This window comes from Citrus sinensis, chromosome 5, assembly GCF_022201045.2.
Source record: "Citrus sinensis cultivar Valencia sweet orange chromosome 5, DVS_A1.0, whole genome shotgun sequence".
In the NCBI taxonomy this organism is placed as follows: Eukaryota; Viridiplantae; Streptophyta; class Magnoliopsida; order Sapindales; family Rutaceae; genus Citrus; species Citrus sinensis.
Genome location: NC_068560.1, coordinates 6,969,558 through 6,985,286, shown reverse-complemented (window position 1 = coordinate 6,985,286; position 15,729 = coordinate 6,969,558). Strand labels below are relative to the sequence as shown.

At 35.0% G+C, this 15,729-nt stretch overlaps 2 protein-coding genes across 4 annotated transcripts; both read right to left on the bottom strand.

The window, feature by feature from the left end:
- Positions 1-355: 355 nt before the first annotated feature.
- LOC127902209 (uncharacterized) lies at positions 356-1,254 on the bottom strand. Its single transcript, XM_052441032.1, has 3 exons — positions 1,079-1,254; positions 772-967; positions 356-724 (listed from the first exon to the last, which is right to left on the bottom strand). The coding sequence occupies exons 1-3, from the start codon at positions 1,252-1,254 to the stop codon at positions 356-358; spliced, it is 741 nt and encodes a 246-aa protein (XP_052296992.1).
- Positions 1,255-7,085: 5,831 nt separating this feature from the next.
- On the bottom strand, positions 7,086-15,132 carry LOC102609844 (uncharacterized). Of its 3 annotated transcripts, none has more exons than XM_006494443.4 (10): positions 14,638-15,131; positions 14,247-14,367; positions 13,522-13,607; positions 11,479-11,896; positions 11,279-11,379; positions 10,109-10,175; positions 9,592-9,819; positions 8,483-8,935; positions 7,870-7,942; positions 7,086-7,544 (listed from the first exon to the last, which is right to left on the bottom strand). In XM_006494443.4, the coding sequence occupies exons 1-10, from the start codon at positions 15,021-15,023 to the stop codon at positions 7,300-7,302; spliced, it is 2,178 nt and encodes a 725-aa protein (XP_006494506.2). In that variant the 5' UTR covers positions 15,024-15,131; the 3' UTR covers positions 7,086-7,299. The 3 variants fall into 3 exon arrangements, with proteins under 3 accessions (XP_006494506.2, XP_024949787.2, XP_024949786.2); XM_025094019.2 differs by having other exon boundaries at positions 14,247-14,386; positions 14,638-14,786; XM_025094018.2 differs by lacking the exons at positions 13,522-13,607; positions 14,247-14,367 and having other exon boundaries at positions 14,638-15,132.
- Positions 15,133-15,729: the final 597 nt, after the last annotated feature.

Below are 15,729 nucleotides of genomic sequence, written 5' to 3'. Positions count from 1 at the left end.
CTCTCTCTCTCCTTCTCTCTCACATGCCCCTCTCTCTTTCCTCTTTTGGAAATCTGCTTCCCCCTTTCCATTTATAGAAACCAGCTTCTTTTTTTTTTTTGCACTTAATCTTAATACAAATTAAGCTAATATCGAACCCATGACGAAAATAAAATCCGACTGCCCGAGCTTTTAATCGCGCTCAATTTGTCTCGATTTAATGTTGTGACAATTTTAAAATTAATATCGAAGAGGAAAAATTAAATCATACACTTAATTAGGAAAAATCAAAGTGCATATGTTACAATCCTCCCCCTTATAAAAATTTCGTCCTCGAAATTTACACATCTTATGAGAACAAGTGAGGGTATTGGGCTCACATTAAGTCTTCGCATTCCCAAGTAGCCTCTTCCCTTTTGTGATTCCTCCACAGCACTTTTACTAACGAAATGGTTTTTGAACGCAAAACTTGGTGCTTCTGTTCTAGTATTTCCAAGGGCTCCTCTTCAAAAGTCAAGTCTTCTTTCAGCTCAATTGGTTGTCTCGATAACACATGACTAGGATCATACATGTACTTCTGGAGCATCGAGACATGAAACACATTGTGGATTCTGGATAACTCAGGTGGTAGAGCTAATCGGTACACCAATGGACCAATACGCTCCACAATCTCATATGGTCCAATGTAACATGGACTTAGCTTTCCGCACTTCCCAAATCGAAGTATCCCTTTCCAAGGAGATATCTGTATGAAAACCTTATCACCCACTTCAAATTCAAGTTCCCACTTACGCTTATCTGCATAGCTCTTTTGTCTGTTTTGGGCTGCCTTAATCTATCCCGAATAAGTTGTATCTTCTCATTAGTATTCCGAACCAATTCGAGACCAAAAAGCTTCCGCTCGCCAACCTCATCCCAACATACAGGAGTTCTACATTTCCCGCCATACAAAGCCTCATAAGGTGCCATCTCAATGCTAGCTTGATAACTGTTTTTATAAGCAAACTCCATCAAGGGTAAATAAATGTCCCAACTACCCTTAAACTCCAAAACATAAGCTCATAACATATCCTCTAGGGTTTGAATAGTATGCTCTGACTGACCATCAGCCTGTAGATAAAAAGCTGTACTAAAATTCAACTTAGTGCCTAAAGCCTTTTGCAAGCTTGTCCAGAACTTAGAAGTGAATCGAGAATCTCTATCTGAAACAATAGACACAGGTGCTCCATGAAGTCGAACTATCTCGGCCACAAAAATATTCCTTAACTTTTCCATCGAATAGGTGGGCTTGAATGGTAAAAAGTGAGCAAATTTTGTAAGTCGATCAACAACCACCCAAACGTTATCATGACCACTCTGGGTACGTGGAAGTCCCGCTACAAATCCATAGTGATGTGCTCCCACTTCCACTCAGGGATAGGAAACGGCTGCGAAAACTCTGCAGGTCTATGATGTTCAACCTTAATCTATTGGCAAACTAAACATCGAGGTACAAATTCTGCTATCTCTCTCTTCATACCATGTCACCAGTAATGATCTCTCAAGGTACGGTACATCTTCGTACTACCAGGATGCATTGCATAAGCTAAACAATGAGTTTCTTCCATAATCTTCTTTTTCAACTCCTTAATGTCGGGTACGCAAAGTCGATTACCTATAACTAAAACTCCATCATCTCTCACCGCAAAATCAGTTCATAAGCCTTTTTGCACATCCTCTTTCAATTTCATTAACTGTGGGTCCTGAGCTTGCATTTGGTGAACTTTGTCAATCAAAGTTAGCCTAACTCGAAAATTAGCTATCAAAGCTCCACAATTGTCAGCGTTCAACTCGACTCCCAAAGATCTCAACTCGATCAATAGATGCATATATTTCACTCGCAAGTGAGCAATAGAGCTGGAAGACTTTCTACTTAGCGCATCAGTTACCACATTCGCTTTGTCAGAATGATAATCAATAGTGCAATCGTAGTCCTTAATAAGCTCAATCCATCTCTTCTGTCTCAAATTTAACTCTTTCTGAGTGAACAAATACTTCAAGCTCTTGTGATCAGTGAAAATCTGGCATGTTGCTCCGTATAAATAATGCCTCCATATCTTGAGTGCAAATACCACTGCTGCTAACTCTAAATCATGAGTTGGGTAGTTTTGGTCATGCTTTTTAAGTTGTCTAGAAGCATAAGCCACTACTTTCCCATGTTGCATTAGCACACAACTCAATCCTTGCCTGGATGCATCACTGTATACTACAAACCCTTACCCGATGGAAGTGTAAGAACTGGTGCTGAAGTAAGACGTGTCTTGAGTTCTTGAAAACTCTTTTCACAATCATCATCCCATTGAAATTTAGCATTCTTTCTAGTTAACCGTGTCAGAGGAGTAGCAATCTTAGAGAATCCCTCCACAAATCTACGATAATAGCCAGCTAATTTAAGGAAATTTCGAACCTCAGTGACATTTGTAGGCCGTTCCCAATTTACAACTGCTTCGATCTTTTGAGGATCAATATAAATTCCTTCAGCTAATATCATATGGCCTAGAATTACTGCTTTGTCGAACCAAAACTCACATTTGTTGAATTTGGCATACAACTGTTTTTGCCTTATAGTCTGCAAAATAGTCCGCAAATGCTCTGCATGTTCCTCTTGATTCCAAAAATACACAAAAATACATCAATGCACACGATCACAATAGATTTAGATAAGGGCCAAATGCTCTATTCATAAGATCCATAAAATTTGCTAGGGCATTAGTCAACTCAAATGGAATCACCAAGAACTCATAGTTTCCAAAACATGTTCTGAATGTTGTTTTAGCAATATCAGCCTCTTTAATCTTAAATTGATGATATCCCGAGCGTAAATCAATCTTAGAAAATATCTTCGCTCCCCAAAGTTGATCAAACAAGTCATCGATACGCGGAAGTGGATATTTATTACACACTGTAACTTTATTCGACTGTCTATAATCAATGTAGAGTCTAAGAGTACAATCATTTTTCTTAACAAACAAAACTGGAGCTCCATAATCACAATTTTAGCCAAAAATTGCAGGAAGTCATTTTCCAATTGAAGTTTGACAGATATCCATATTTTATGAATCATAATAAGAAAGATTATAAGGCATTCTTTTATTAATGCAATAGCTCCAACATTTAATAAAAAATCATTTAAAGTTTGTTACCATCAAAATCAATATTATGAACATATACATGTTCATAACATGATTCCTAACATCATCACGTGGCCATAATTTCAAATCTAACTATCATTGCTGGGTCGACTGATGTACCTGCAAATCTCCTGTGGGGGGAAAAATATAATAAAAACAGAGTGAGTATAAAACTCAGTGAACTTAGAGAGTGAGATTTAATATTTCCCAAATCAATTTCATCGAAATATCATAAGAACTTACATAAACTTATTTAATTCAAATCATCCACTGAAATAATAATATTCCATAAATCCGCATAAAATCAATAAAATCATAACACTTATAATATTAAATACTGAATACCAAAAACTATCATCAAACAAGTACCTAAGGGAATAATCACATCATATTCGGACCTCGACGGACGAGCAATCAGGGAACCATCATGCCCCGAAGCTATAACAGATAGACGGAGAAATATTATCTCATATCTCATATATCGCATCATATATGTGCATGCATAACTGGTCCCGAAAGGACAAAGCGCCCAAGCACACGGCCCAAAGCCTCTGTGTGTACTCAGACAGGCTCTAAAGACGTATATCACATCTGTATCATCATATGTCATTTGTATCACCATATTTATATGTATCATCATATCTCATATGTATCATCTGTATCTCAATATTTATATCTCTGTAATCATTATATTGCATGCATACGCCCCCAAAAGGCAAAAGCGCCCAAACACACGGCCTAAAGCCTCTATTTGTATTCAGATGGGCCCCAAAGGCCTCTCATCTCATATCATCTGTATCATTGTATTCATCTCAAATTGTTTGTATCATTGTATTCATCTCATATCGTCTGTATCACTATATCTGAAGGGGAAGGGTACTGTCCAATAATTTTTCAAACAACATTTTATACACATGTATATAAACACATAATCACATCTAAAATTCCATTTCCTTTTTATTTAACATATCTCAAGTCCACTCAATTCTATTATCATGCATTTACTTAAAAATGATAATAAAATCATTAATCAAACTCATTTTTAATAATAATAAATAACAGTATGGAGATAAAAATCAATTTTCTAGGAAATCATAAAATCGGAGCATTAAATACTTATTTATCAAAACATGTTGTACTGTATCACAAAATTAGGATATATTATGAAAATAGATTTTGTATATTCCACGCACAGTGACAATATCCACACTCGGTATCAACAACGTCTGCGGGTTGATTCTCGTTCTCGAGTCCTCCTAATTAAGTAAACAACAAATCATTTTCCGTAAAATGAAATATAACAAATTTTATGCGATTAATCTTGAAACAAATATTTATCTGCATTAAAATATTCTCGTATTCATCAAATTACCAAAATACCCCTGCATGCCAAAAATTATCAAAATGCCCCCGCCATCAATATTTATCAAATTATCCTCAAAATCCTAAATTACCATGCTGCCCTCAATTCAGATCACAAAATAATCACAACATTAGAAACTACGTAATGACCCTCGAAGTGTAAAATTACCAAAATATCCTTAACAACATAAATTATCGAATTACCCCCAAAATCTCAAATTACCTCACTGTCCTAGTCTGAAATTACGAAATTATCCACTATTATCAGAAGTTATAAATTTACCCCAAAGTTTTATAAAATTATCGAATTGCCGTTGTCGGTCAATGGTGACCGGACTTAGTCAACGGCGACGCAAAGCTCAAGTCTGAAATTTCTGGCCACGCTGAGTTCAATGGTGCCGGGGGTGATCTCCCACGCGCAACGACGACGGTGGATAGAGCTTCCCAAATCTGTGAGCTGAAAGTGGTCAATCGGCAGCAATCCACCCGTTTCAGGTAATGGAACTGATCGGAAATGGAAGCTGGTGACGTGAGGAGTGGAACCCAGCCGGTGGCACAGCCTAATTCCAACGAAATTGATGGCGATGGTGATGGGTTTTAGCAACTGCTTTTTAAGCTTCCAACGGCGACATTCCGGTTAGTTTTCGACGACGAGGATGTGATGGCCGGGTACTAAGCTTCAAATCGGTACCTTGATCGGCTGGTGAGGTGGTCGGAGTCGGCGGCTGGAGTCCGGTCAAGGACGCGGGTTTCCAGGTCGGATCTGGGTCAAAAACAGGTCTATCTCTCTCTTTCTCCTTCTCTCTCCCTCTCTCTTCTCAATTTATAGAACGCATCCCCTTTTTTTTTAAGCTTAATACAAATTAAACTAATATCGAATCCGTAACGAAAACAAAATCCGACTACATGACCCTTTTAATCACGTTCGATTTGCCTCGATTTATTGTCATGAAAAATTTAAAATAATGCAAACACGACATATTTAATAAACATATAACATTTAACAACCTTCACCCACAATGTCGGAAAAATCGAGTCGAATCAACTTCACCTTAAAAATTTGCAACAAGTCTGAAAAATTTAAAATTAATGCCAAAGGGGAAAAATTAAATACTACACTTAATTAGAGAAATTTGAGTGCATATATTACACCTTGTCCAAACCCTCATGTGTGAGGGCTGGGCCGAACTTGCGCCACCTCGGGCTTTTTTGGCCACCCCTTCAGAAAATCTAAAAGAAGACTAAAAAATAATAAAATACCAAATTTACATTTAGCCATTAGTTAAAGATATATCTAAAGTCATTTTAAAGGGTTTTAAATAACGGTTATGTTCGATAATTAAGGAGGTAATTATAAAATATTTTGTATTTTACAATCTATTAGACATATTTTATTATCTTAAAGTAAATTCCATAATAAATGAAAATATAATATTAAAATAAATGTATTAAAATATAAAGTCTTTTGAATATTATGTAAAATAATAATCTTAACATTATTAGATGTGATTTTTTTTAATTTTAAAATGTACTTAACCCAAATATTTATTTAAAATCTCTACAATAAATACAAATATATTATTAAAATTAAATATAATATTTTTAATTTTAATATTTTAATATTTTAGTAAAGAATTGTCTCCAAATGGGAGTTAATTTATTTCAATTTGAAAAAACTTTTTGTGTCAAGTGTTTTGGCTGACTTTCATTTAGCCAACTAATCGATTATGGTACAAAATAAAAAAAATAAAAAAACTAATCTGGAAATATGAATTATATTTTACTACAAGAAATATTTTTTTTTTAACGGCTTGATTAGCGATTAATATAATCATCGTAAAAAAATTATATTTACTCGGACAAAGTAATACAGGTTCATTGTTAAAACAAGTACGTCATTCATGACAAAAGTTTAAATAAAACATTATATTATCCTAGGTTATTAGATTGTTAGTTTCTCCCAATTGAAATAAATATATTTCACTTACCCCTAATATTTTTGCAATACTTAATAACTCTACTAATACCATGATTTCATAGTATTACCCTCATTTTTAAATAAAATTTTATTCATATTTATTATGAATAAAATAAATTGAAATTAAAATAAAAATTTAAAATACTAAAAATAAAAAATAATTTTCAGTGTGAAAAAAAAGAAGTTAAAAGCAAGATTTTTCTTGTTTTTCTGTAATTATTTTTTACTTTTTTTACTAAAATAAATATATATTTTGTATTTCTAAGATTAAATATCAAATAAACAACTATTTTACCCTTTTTTCCCTTCAACTTTTATATGATAAGGAGGCTAATGGATATTTTAAAAATAATATAAGTAATATTTATTAGTTGCAACAATAGTAAACTGACATTCTACATTTAAAAGCTTTACTTTTTAGCTTGTTAAACTAACTCTATAATCCATATAAAATATGATAAAAATTCATGATTAATTCATACATCAATAAAATATTAAAATTAATGTGCATTAACAACTCCTTCCATTTAGATCAAGTTCTAAATTAGTGCTAATTCAAAAGCCACAACTTTTCATGAAAAAAATGGACATATAAGAAGAATAAAATTAGTTGATATGATAATAATATAGAAACCTATTAATTTGTTTCCTACGATGGTATAGTTGTTCATGAACATAATTCGTCCTAAAAACCTTGCTCAAGAGTTGGAGGTTGACCATTAGCACCCCTTCATTAATCTCATATAACCCCTTGTCTATTAATTTGACCATTATCAAAACATAAATAGCGATCAAAGATTAATTCAATACTTACTCTACCCAATTAATGTCTAAATCTTTGAGTTTCATGGCCCATTTTTGTGTATCTTGTGAAACATAAGGTTTTGATGGGATTTTGCCTTCACATTCTAAATTAGCAGGATTCACATAATCAACCTTCTTATCCTTGATAATATGAGCCCGTCTGTTGGGATGCCTCAATTTAAGCGAAAGAAGACGTGAAACTTCATGGAGCCCCCCCCATTTCTCCAGTGCACGCGCAATGTCATAACGCCCTGCAGGAATTTTTGATAAATTAGGCTAGAAATGAAACAAGAGCATTTAAGAAAAAGAAAAAGAATCTTGCACTCTAATTTGAGCGAGGAAGCCAGATGGGTTAGCTAAGTTCCATTGGAAATGTTCTAGAGTAAGTTCTACTCCCCATAATACAAAATGTCATGACTAAAGTTCCCTAGATGACTTTATTATGACTTTAGTTTTTAGTTGCTACAATGACTTTATGATGCAGTCCATTCAATCTGAATAATTTTTTCCATGAAGCCTCCCACATTTTGACATGACCAGCACACAACATAAATGGATATGCGTAATATTCATTACCTGCACGCTCGAAAGACTTTCTGCTGGGCATAAATGATGGGTCCATTCCCCAGCTCCTTTGGAATCTACTAATCTGAAGGATGACGATAATCATGTTACAAAGATTGCAATCAGCCCTAATATTATATGGTCACTTAATAGTACAACTTTATGAGAAAGAGAAAAAGAAAAAGAAATTGTGATCGTCCTTATTAGCTTGAGCTTGAGCACTCCCTTTCATGGGAATTTATGAAGCAGAAATCAGGGATTAATCATGGGCCATAAATTAATAAATCAATTGGAAAAAAATACAAATATCCTTATTTTTATTAATCATTCAGACTAACGGCAACCCATTCCCTGCCCACCCATGTGAGCCCTTAATAAGCACAATGGTCTACCTATATTTTTCTTCGTATATTTTTTATATATTTGAAAAGTGTTTTGATTTAATTCCCTGAATCCCTTTTCCATCAGGTATCTACTATGATGATGAATAAAGTTATGTTCAAAAATTTATCACACAGCACACTTGATTATATTTCTAGTCATTGACTGATCACGTAAATTGATTATTTGAGCAGGAATATAGGCATATCCAATAAAACTGGCAAAAGAAAATTTAGCATTATACCTCTTCCTCCAAATTCTCGAGGTTGTCCCAATAACCCTTTGGTTTACGGTGCTTGTAAGCTAGGGCAAGATTCATTAATGACGCCATCCTCCGAAATCCACCCATGTGTGTGATGGCCTTTTCAATATCCACCCTACCATGTTTGCGGAGCTGTTTTCTCATGGGCATAAATCCTTCCTGTCCATGTTTGGAAATAAATTCTAGGAGCTCAGCTTTAAGAACTTCTATGTTTGTTTGCAAGCCTGGAACCCTGGGTCTTTGTTTAAATGAATTTGGAGTTTCCGAATCTACAAGATCTTCATTGTCACTGCTTGATGAGGCACCTAATTCATCTGATGATTGTGTGTCATTAGTTGTTTCTACAGAATCATTCGCTAACGAGTTATCTCCTTCCCTCTTCTCCACATAATCTCGAATAGCACATAAGTTCGATGGAAGATCTTCATAGATAACCTACAAGGTTATGAAACACATGCATGAATATCTTTCTACAACCACCTGTAAATGTTTCAACAGCACAACTCTAGGCAAAAAGAATAAACAAGTAATTTTCACAAAACAGAATCTCTGTTCATGAAGATAAGACAGATCAATAAATAATTTCTTACCTCACAAATGTAAGAATAACATACATATAGAACCATGTCCAAATTCACTATATGTTATTGATGGATTATTTTAGATGCACATGGGTTATGGAAGTGTTCAATCTGTAGGCTTGAAATTGATAATTTGGAAAAACTTAAAGCCACTAGTAGTATTAGCCTTATGTAATCATTTTTGGAACATCGGACACCATAATGAGAGAATTCATAAATAGGTGTGTCAGTGGCTGCAGTTTTAGAAATAATCCCATTCAAGGTGGTGTTTCGACATAAAAAATCTACAATGAAGCAAAATGAGTAATTATTTTAAAAAATGGCCTAAACATGCCGTACGTGTAGCCTTTTATTGCAGAGGGATCACATGCATGAGACCTTTGTAAAAAATACAAATTTATTCACATTCAAATAGCACACCTAAAACTAGTATGTAAATTAGATGTTGTAAGAAGGAAATGGGGCGAAATTGAAAGCTGGAGTGTCATATACTATGTATAATGCATGTACCTCTTCCATAATAGCTTCGGAAAGCAAGGAATTTTTCTGCATTTTTGACTCTACACTGTACTTCAATAGCGTGTGATGACTTCCCAGCTGTTCAAAAAGCCATTTTCCCTGAAATGAGTCAAAGTCCCCTTCAACTTGCTCAAAACTAATCTCCTGTTCATGCTGCTCACATATATCCATAACTACACGTGCATGAAGTACCATATACAGTAGACCCTTGCACCCTTCCTGCAGATAAGGGAGTCCTCATAAGCTATCAAGGTTCTGGAAAACTAAAAGAGTTGATATTTTACTCTAAGATTGTTAGTAGGTTCTTGTTCGTGCCTGTAATTTGATTTCCATCCATGTCTGGAATATTTTCTAAATTAATATAGCAGACTTTAAACAATCGGAAGTATTTAGTTATATCAAATAAGTTGAAAAAACTTTATTTTACAGTTACATCAACTCATTTGAAAAACCTATATTATTAAAATGAAGCACTCAGTGTTTTACTCTAAAATACTTTTTCTTATACCTGGAGGATGCGAACTCTGTTGTTTTCTCGCAACAAAATCTTACTGATGGCTAAATTTGGAACAATCCTGCAAAGAAGGAACTTAGTGAGGTTCTCAAAATCAGCCAGGAGGAACATATGCTTGAAATGCATGGAATAGTTATCTACCCAGTACATTTCCATGAAACTCTGTCTAAATTCAATTAAGAGAACCAGAATGTATATACAACATGCACTTAGACAACAACTCTTCCTTTCGATTAGCTTTGCAGGAGACTTATTGTGTGTAGCCATCATGATAAAGAAAAAGAAATGTCAAACTTAGACTAAAGGCATAAACTACAAACTGAACATCAAATGAAGACCCGGACCATGCAGAAACAGCAAATAGGTGCCATAGATGCTGATAGGCCACTGTCCATATCACATACCAGAGAAGGAAAACGGTTTCCAGCGGCAATTAATAGGAGTTTGGGCTGTGTTTGTGGTTTGTAATAAACTATCAAGCAGTTGTGTTAGTATTTTAGGCAGTCCGTTATTTGTCAGATTTGGTGAAAATAATTCTGTGAATGTAGGAGAGTTCCAGGTCTCTTGAATATCCTGGTTGTGTAGGAGTTCTGTTGTGTGTGAAAAGTTTGTGTAGTGAAATCTGTGTATTTATTCTACAAAAAAAATCTGCAGAGCAATTTGAGTCTATCAGATGTATACACAAATGCAAAGAAAACCAGCCTAGGTCTCTAAAATCCTAAAAGTACTATATTGGCAATTTTATCATGAGTGAAAACTACAGTTAGTTATCTTCAAGCTAATCATTTTGATACTCTCTAAAATCCTAAAGTACCAACAGCAAAACATGCATTGCAATTATTTATTCTTAGACAGCTCCATGCACGGTGAGAAAGATCTAACTTCAAATAAGCGTTCCAAATGCAACTACTAATGAAGCCATAGGACGATCAACCAAATTGCTTCAGGCCTTCATACAACACCCTTGAAAGAATTCTGATGATTTCACTCTTTGAGGTTGTCTAGGCAATAGACATTGCCCGACATAAAATATTAGAATCAGCCAGCTAAAAGGAGTGCAGAGATATATGTCCGAAGTCAATGGAATTGGAGATTTGGTACCTTTTGAACAGAATCTAATACTTTGATTTAAAATTTCATGACTCATGATCATAAACTACTTACTCAGGAAGAGTCTCATAAGCAGTCATAACATTCCAAACTTCACTGACAGGAGCTTTTACAGTTATGCTCGCAACAACACAGCGGTGGACACCTCCATTTTCCTTCAGCCCAAAACCATTTTATCAGCAACTGCCAAAACAAAAAATGGCCTCCTTGGGACAGGAAGGCCTATTCAGGGTAATCTAGAGACAATGAGTTACCAATAAGCCATCAAATCTACGAAGATGAACTTCATCCACAAAACATGGCCTGTCAAGTCTGCAAACTTGTCCAAAAACGCCCCATTTACTGTTTAAATCACTCGAAGATGGCGGCACAGAACCAAAGTTTGAGCTCACAATGTTTTCATTAAACTTTCCAGGTGGTGCTTTACCCTTCTCAGGTAGTCCACCATCAAAGTCTAAGCTGGGCGAAGCAAGGATGGGCAAAGATAGTTCACCAAAGGAATTTTTTATCATCGGTATCTTCTGGTTCCATCCAAAACTCCTTTCAGCTCGACAAGCCAAGGCTTGAAGATTCACAGGAAGATCTGATCTGATAATCCTCTCCAAAAAAATGGCCGGGAAGTTCAATCTAGGGATCACATTAACTTCATATGATAAATTGGTTGTTGAAGACCTGAAAAAAGAAAGAAGTGGTCGTAAAAGGAAATTAAAAGAGTAAAACAATATTTTTAATAGCTTAAAATGACAATCAATAACTGGAAATGCACAGTTATATCATCCGTAAGAATTAAAAGAAAAAAATTAACAAGAAAAAAGAGAATAATTATATTGGACAAACCCAAGAAAATGGAGAAAAAAGAAAAAAGAAAAGAAAAGACGTCTCAGGAAAGAAGAGAGATCCAACTTGACTTGGGGAAAAGTTACCATTGACCTCACTAGTATTATCAAGGGATGAAATTATGTTTCTCAGCGTTATAAGTCATTTTGAGTGAGTCACTTTATCCTTTTTCTTGGTGTCAGGGGACAAGCATATGACATCTTGGTTATCATAGCCTAACTAGGAGAAGCATCATATTTATGTGAATTCCTTGATATCAAGACGAATTTAGAAACTATTCCAAAGGTTTCTTGGTTGCCAATGAAAGGCTGCAAAAACCTTGTCCAAGCTAGGCATATTTCCCTAAATCAATGTTTTCCAATTATTTACACAAAATGTTCTCTGGCATAACTTCGCTTATTCTTGATTCCGTCCCTCCCCGATGATGCAGGGTGAGAAGAAATCCTAAAGAAAGCCTATCAATTACAATGAAATGATGTAAGCTAATGAAGAAATAAGTTAGCCTATACCACATGTAGATGAAATTAAGGAGGAAGACAAAAGGATATGGAAGCTTCAGGACAGTATACTTGCAAGTCATATTTTGAGAAGTTCAGCAATGACAATTCTGCTGGAGAGTTTTTACCCTTCAAAATGATTTGGAAGGCTAGCATCTCCTAAAATTCAAGTCTTCTTGTGGGCCTTGGCACAAGGAAAATTAAATACTGGACAAGTAATCCAAAGAAAGTTTCCTAATTTATGTCTCTCTCCTTGGTGTGTGATGCGCAAGAAAATTCCAGATAATTCGAATCATCTTTTTCTTCACTGTTTTATGGCTTCAAAGTTGCGTATAGGTTGTGCAAAGAAGATAATATTTTGTGGGTCGTTCCGGGTTCTTGTGATTCTCTTCTTATGGAGTAATCATTTCCTTTTGGTAGAGGAACAAAGGCTAAAACTCTTTGGAAATGTGCAGTGGCAGCTCTGTTTTGGGTAACATGAGGAAAGCAATGTTCTTATTTGTTAGGGGAAAAGTGCAGATAATGCTTAAGAACTGTGGGATAGAGTTCGTATTCTAAGGAGTTTCAAGATTCATCATTTCTCTTCATTCATCTAAAATGGGATAGGGTTTTGAGATAGGGAGATATCTGATTCTAGCCCTGTATAGGGTGATTGGGTATAGCACAAATAGTCCTAGCTTTGGTTTCTTATTGGACAGCTGGTCCACTATCCGTTTTAAATCTTCTTTACTAATACATTTATGAGTTTCTTATAAAAAAGAAAATCAAAAGTTTCTTATAAAAAAGAAAATTAAAAGTTTCTTATAAAAAAGAAAATTAAGGTACTATCAAGTCAGCTTCAGATGAACAAGCATCAAACATCGCCAAAATAAAAGAATGCTAAGACAGGCAGATAGCAGGAAAATGTAGTTCAATTTTGTTAGACTAAGCATTCTGGCTTAAAAATGAGTAAGCAGAATCTACCTTGTCCCAGATTTTATGGACCATTTGCCTTCAAACTTTTTAAAGTCACCATCAACCATGGAAAAGTAGAGTTCTCGATCACTGGCCTAAGTCATTGACCATATTATTTAGGTAACAAACATGAGTGCAAATGAGTAAATATGTGACAACTAAATTTTAAATCATATGTGACAAAGGCAAAATTTCAAAGAGTTGTATGCGGAAGCCAAATAAATGCTAGAAAAGCAGAAACAAAGCTACATAAACCTATTAACCAAGGCATCAAATGTACTAAAGTGGAAGCGCGAGATCCTCATGAATAAAAATAAATAAATATGCGCTAAATTTTTTTGCAAGGATATCAGCATATGATACAAACATGAGTACAAATGAGTGACAATGCAACAACTAAATTTTAAATCGTATGTGACAGGCAAAATTTCAAAGACTTGTACACGGAAGCCAAGTAAATACTAGAAAAGCAGAAGCAAAGCTACATAAACCTATTAACCAAGGCATCAAATGTACTAAAGTGGAAGCGCAGGATCCTCATTAATAAAAAATAAATGAATATATGCTAAATTTGTTTGCAAGGATATCAGCATATGATACAAATTCAATTTTACTAGTTTCGTATGGTTGTCGGCAGCATAGATAATGTATCTTGAATATGCTTTAACCTAAATGATTATACAGTTAAAAAAAAAAAAAAACCACTCGTCTGTACTTGGTTTTAAAACGCTTACTGAATGGATTAACTCTTGGAGATCCAAAACTACACGAGCTTCAATATGCCAGTATAATGCCCTTTGCAGGCCTCTCTGCTCCAGCCATATTCGCCCTGGATATGGACAAGGAATTCTCCCACTGACATTCGAACATCAACCTATGTTATACATCCCAATACTAAACAATTCAAACATAAGGGTCTTCAAAAAATATTATCCTAAGCGTAAGGGACTTCGATGAAATTTTATCCACATCCGTAAATTGCTAAATATTTTCTTTAAACTCCCTCAGGTTTTGTACTTTTGTGTTATGGCTAATTACAACCGAAATCTTTATTCCGCTACTGCTGTGAACGTGCTCGTTGCTCAAAAAATAAACAATTAATTAAAAATTAATCATCAATTTTACCTGCAAGCAAGATTGGGGACGAAATCGGCGAGGCGCTCATAGTCAGTGAGAGCATTCCAAACGGAGTCAACATCGGCGTTGACCAACATTTCGGCTTTAATTCTTCGTTCCCGCCAAGAAACCACTTCAACTTCACAATGCACTTTTCTCTGTTCGTCTTCATCTTCTTTTCTATTCTTCCCATTATCACCGTTACCGTTACCGTTAACGATACTAGCGTAAATTCGACTGCTGTGTGTTAACTTGTTAACTAAAGGAGGAGGAGAAAAGATTGTGCAGCATTTGATGCCGTGAAGTAGTGGTGGTGGCTCGAGTGGTAAATAATGTACAAGTTTAGTGGTCGTTAGAAGAGTGGCTTCGAGATTGAAGCTTGAAGAGGTGATCATGGAGCGAGTGACTGTTTGTGCTCGGGTGAGTAGTGGCGAGCAAACGATACGACTACTCCACTAACCATAAACGACCACGAGTCTTGGATTTTTTTTTTCCTAATTTTGTTGTTTAGTGATTGCAAGAGAATGAGTGGTCAGCTTTTCTTTTAATGAATGTATGGTTAAAAACAAAGCAGCGTGGAGGACTGGAGGATGGTAAATTGAAGAGGCCTCCCTTGATGTTTTATGTAATTACAGGAAGAAGGAACAAAATTTTTATAAATTAGCTGATTTAGTATTGAGGTGCTACATTTACTGGCTCTTCTCTCACCACAGTTGTTCTACCGTCGATGCCAAACCAAGTCTTGTTGATCATTAAATTTCGTGAAGCCAAATAAGACGCACCATGTGGCCTAAATATATAATCCTAGATAAAATATGTAAAATAAAAGATTATTTTATTGTTAGAATTGAGGTGGACATTAATTAGTTCGATTTTTTTTATTAAGAACTAAATTGAACTAAACTAAAATCTAGTGGTTCAAAAATACATGAACCGCATACAAATTAAATTATTTCAGTTTCAATTAGATTAATAGATTCAGTTTAATAAAAATCAAGTTGAATACCCATTCACAATTAGAGTAATTCACGTCGTTTAATTTTCAGACTAGAAGATCTTATTGGAGGTAAATCTCAAATGGCCAGTAATGAGTTGACATAT

Coding starts and splice junctions, on each gene's coding strand:
- LOC127902209 (XM_052441032.1), bottom strand. CDS start 1,254: ATGGAAAAGTTAAGGAATATTTTTGTGGCCGAGATAGTTCGACTTCAT. Junction 968..1,078: donor TATCTACAGGCTGATGGTCA/GTCAGAGCATAC, acceptor TTATAAAAACAG/TTATCAAGCTAGCATTGAGA. Junction 725..771: donor AAAGAGCTATGCAGATAAGC/GTAAGTGGGAAC, acceptor GTTTTCATACAG/ATATCTCCTTGGAAAGGGAT.
- LOC102609844 (XM_006494443.4), bottom strand. CDS start 15,023: ATGATCACCTCTTCAAGCTTCAATCTCGAAGCCACTCTTCTAACGACC. Junction 10,176..11,278: donor GCTTATGAGACTCTTCCTGA/GTAAGTAGTTTA, acceptor CCTTCTTTGCAG/GATTGTTCCAAATTTAGCCA. Junction 7,943..8,482: donor TCGAGAATTTGGAGGAAGAG/GTATAATGCTAA, acceptor GTCATCCTTCAG/ATTAGTAGATTCCAAAGGAG.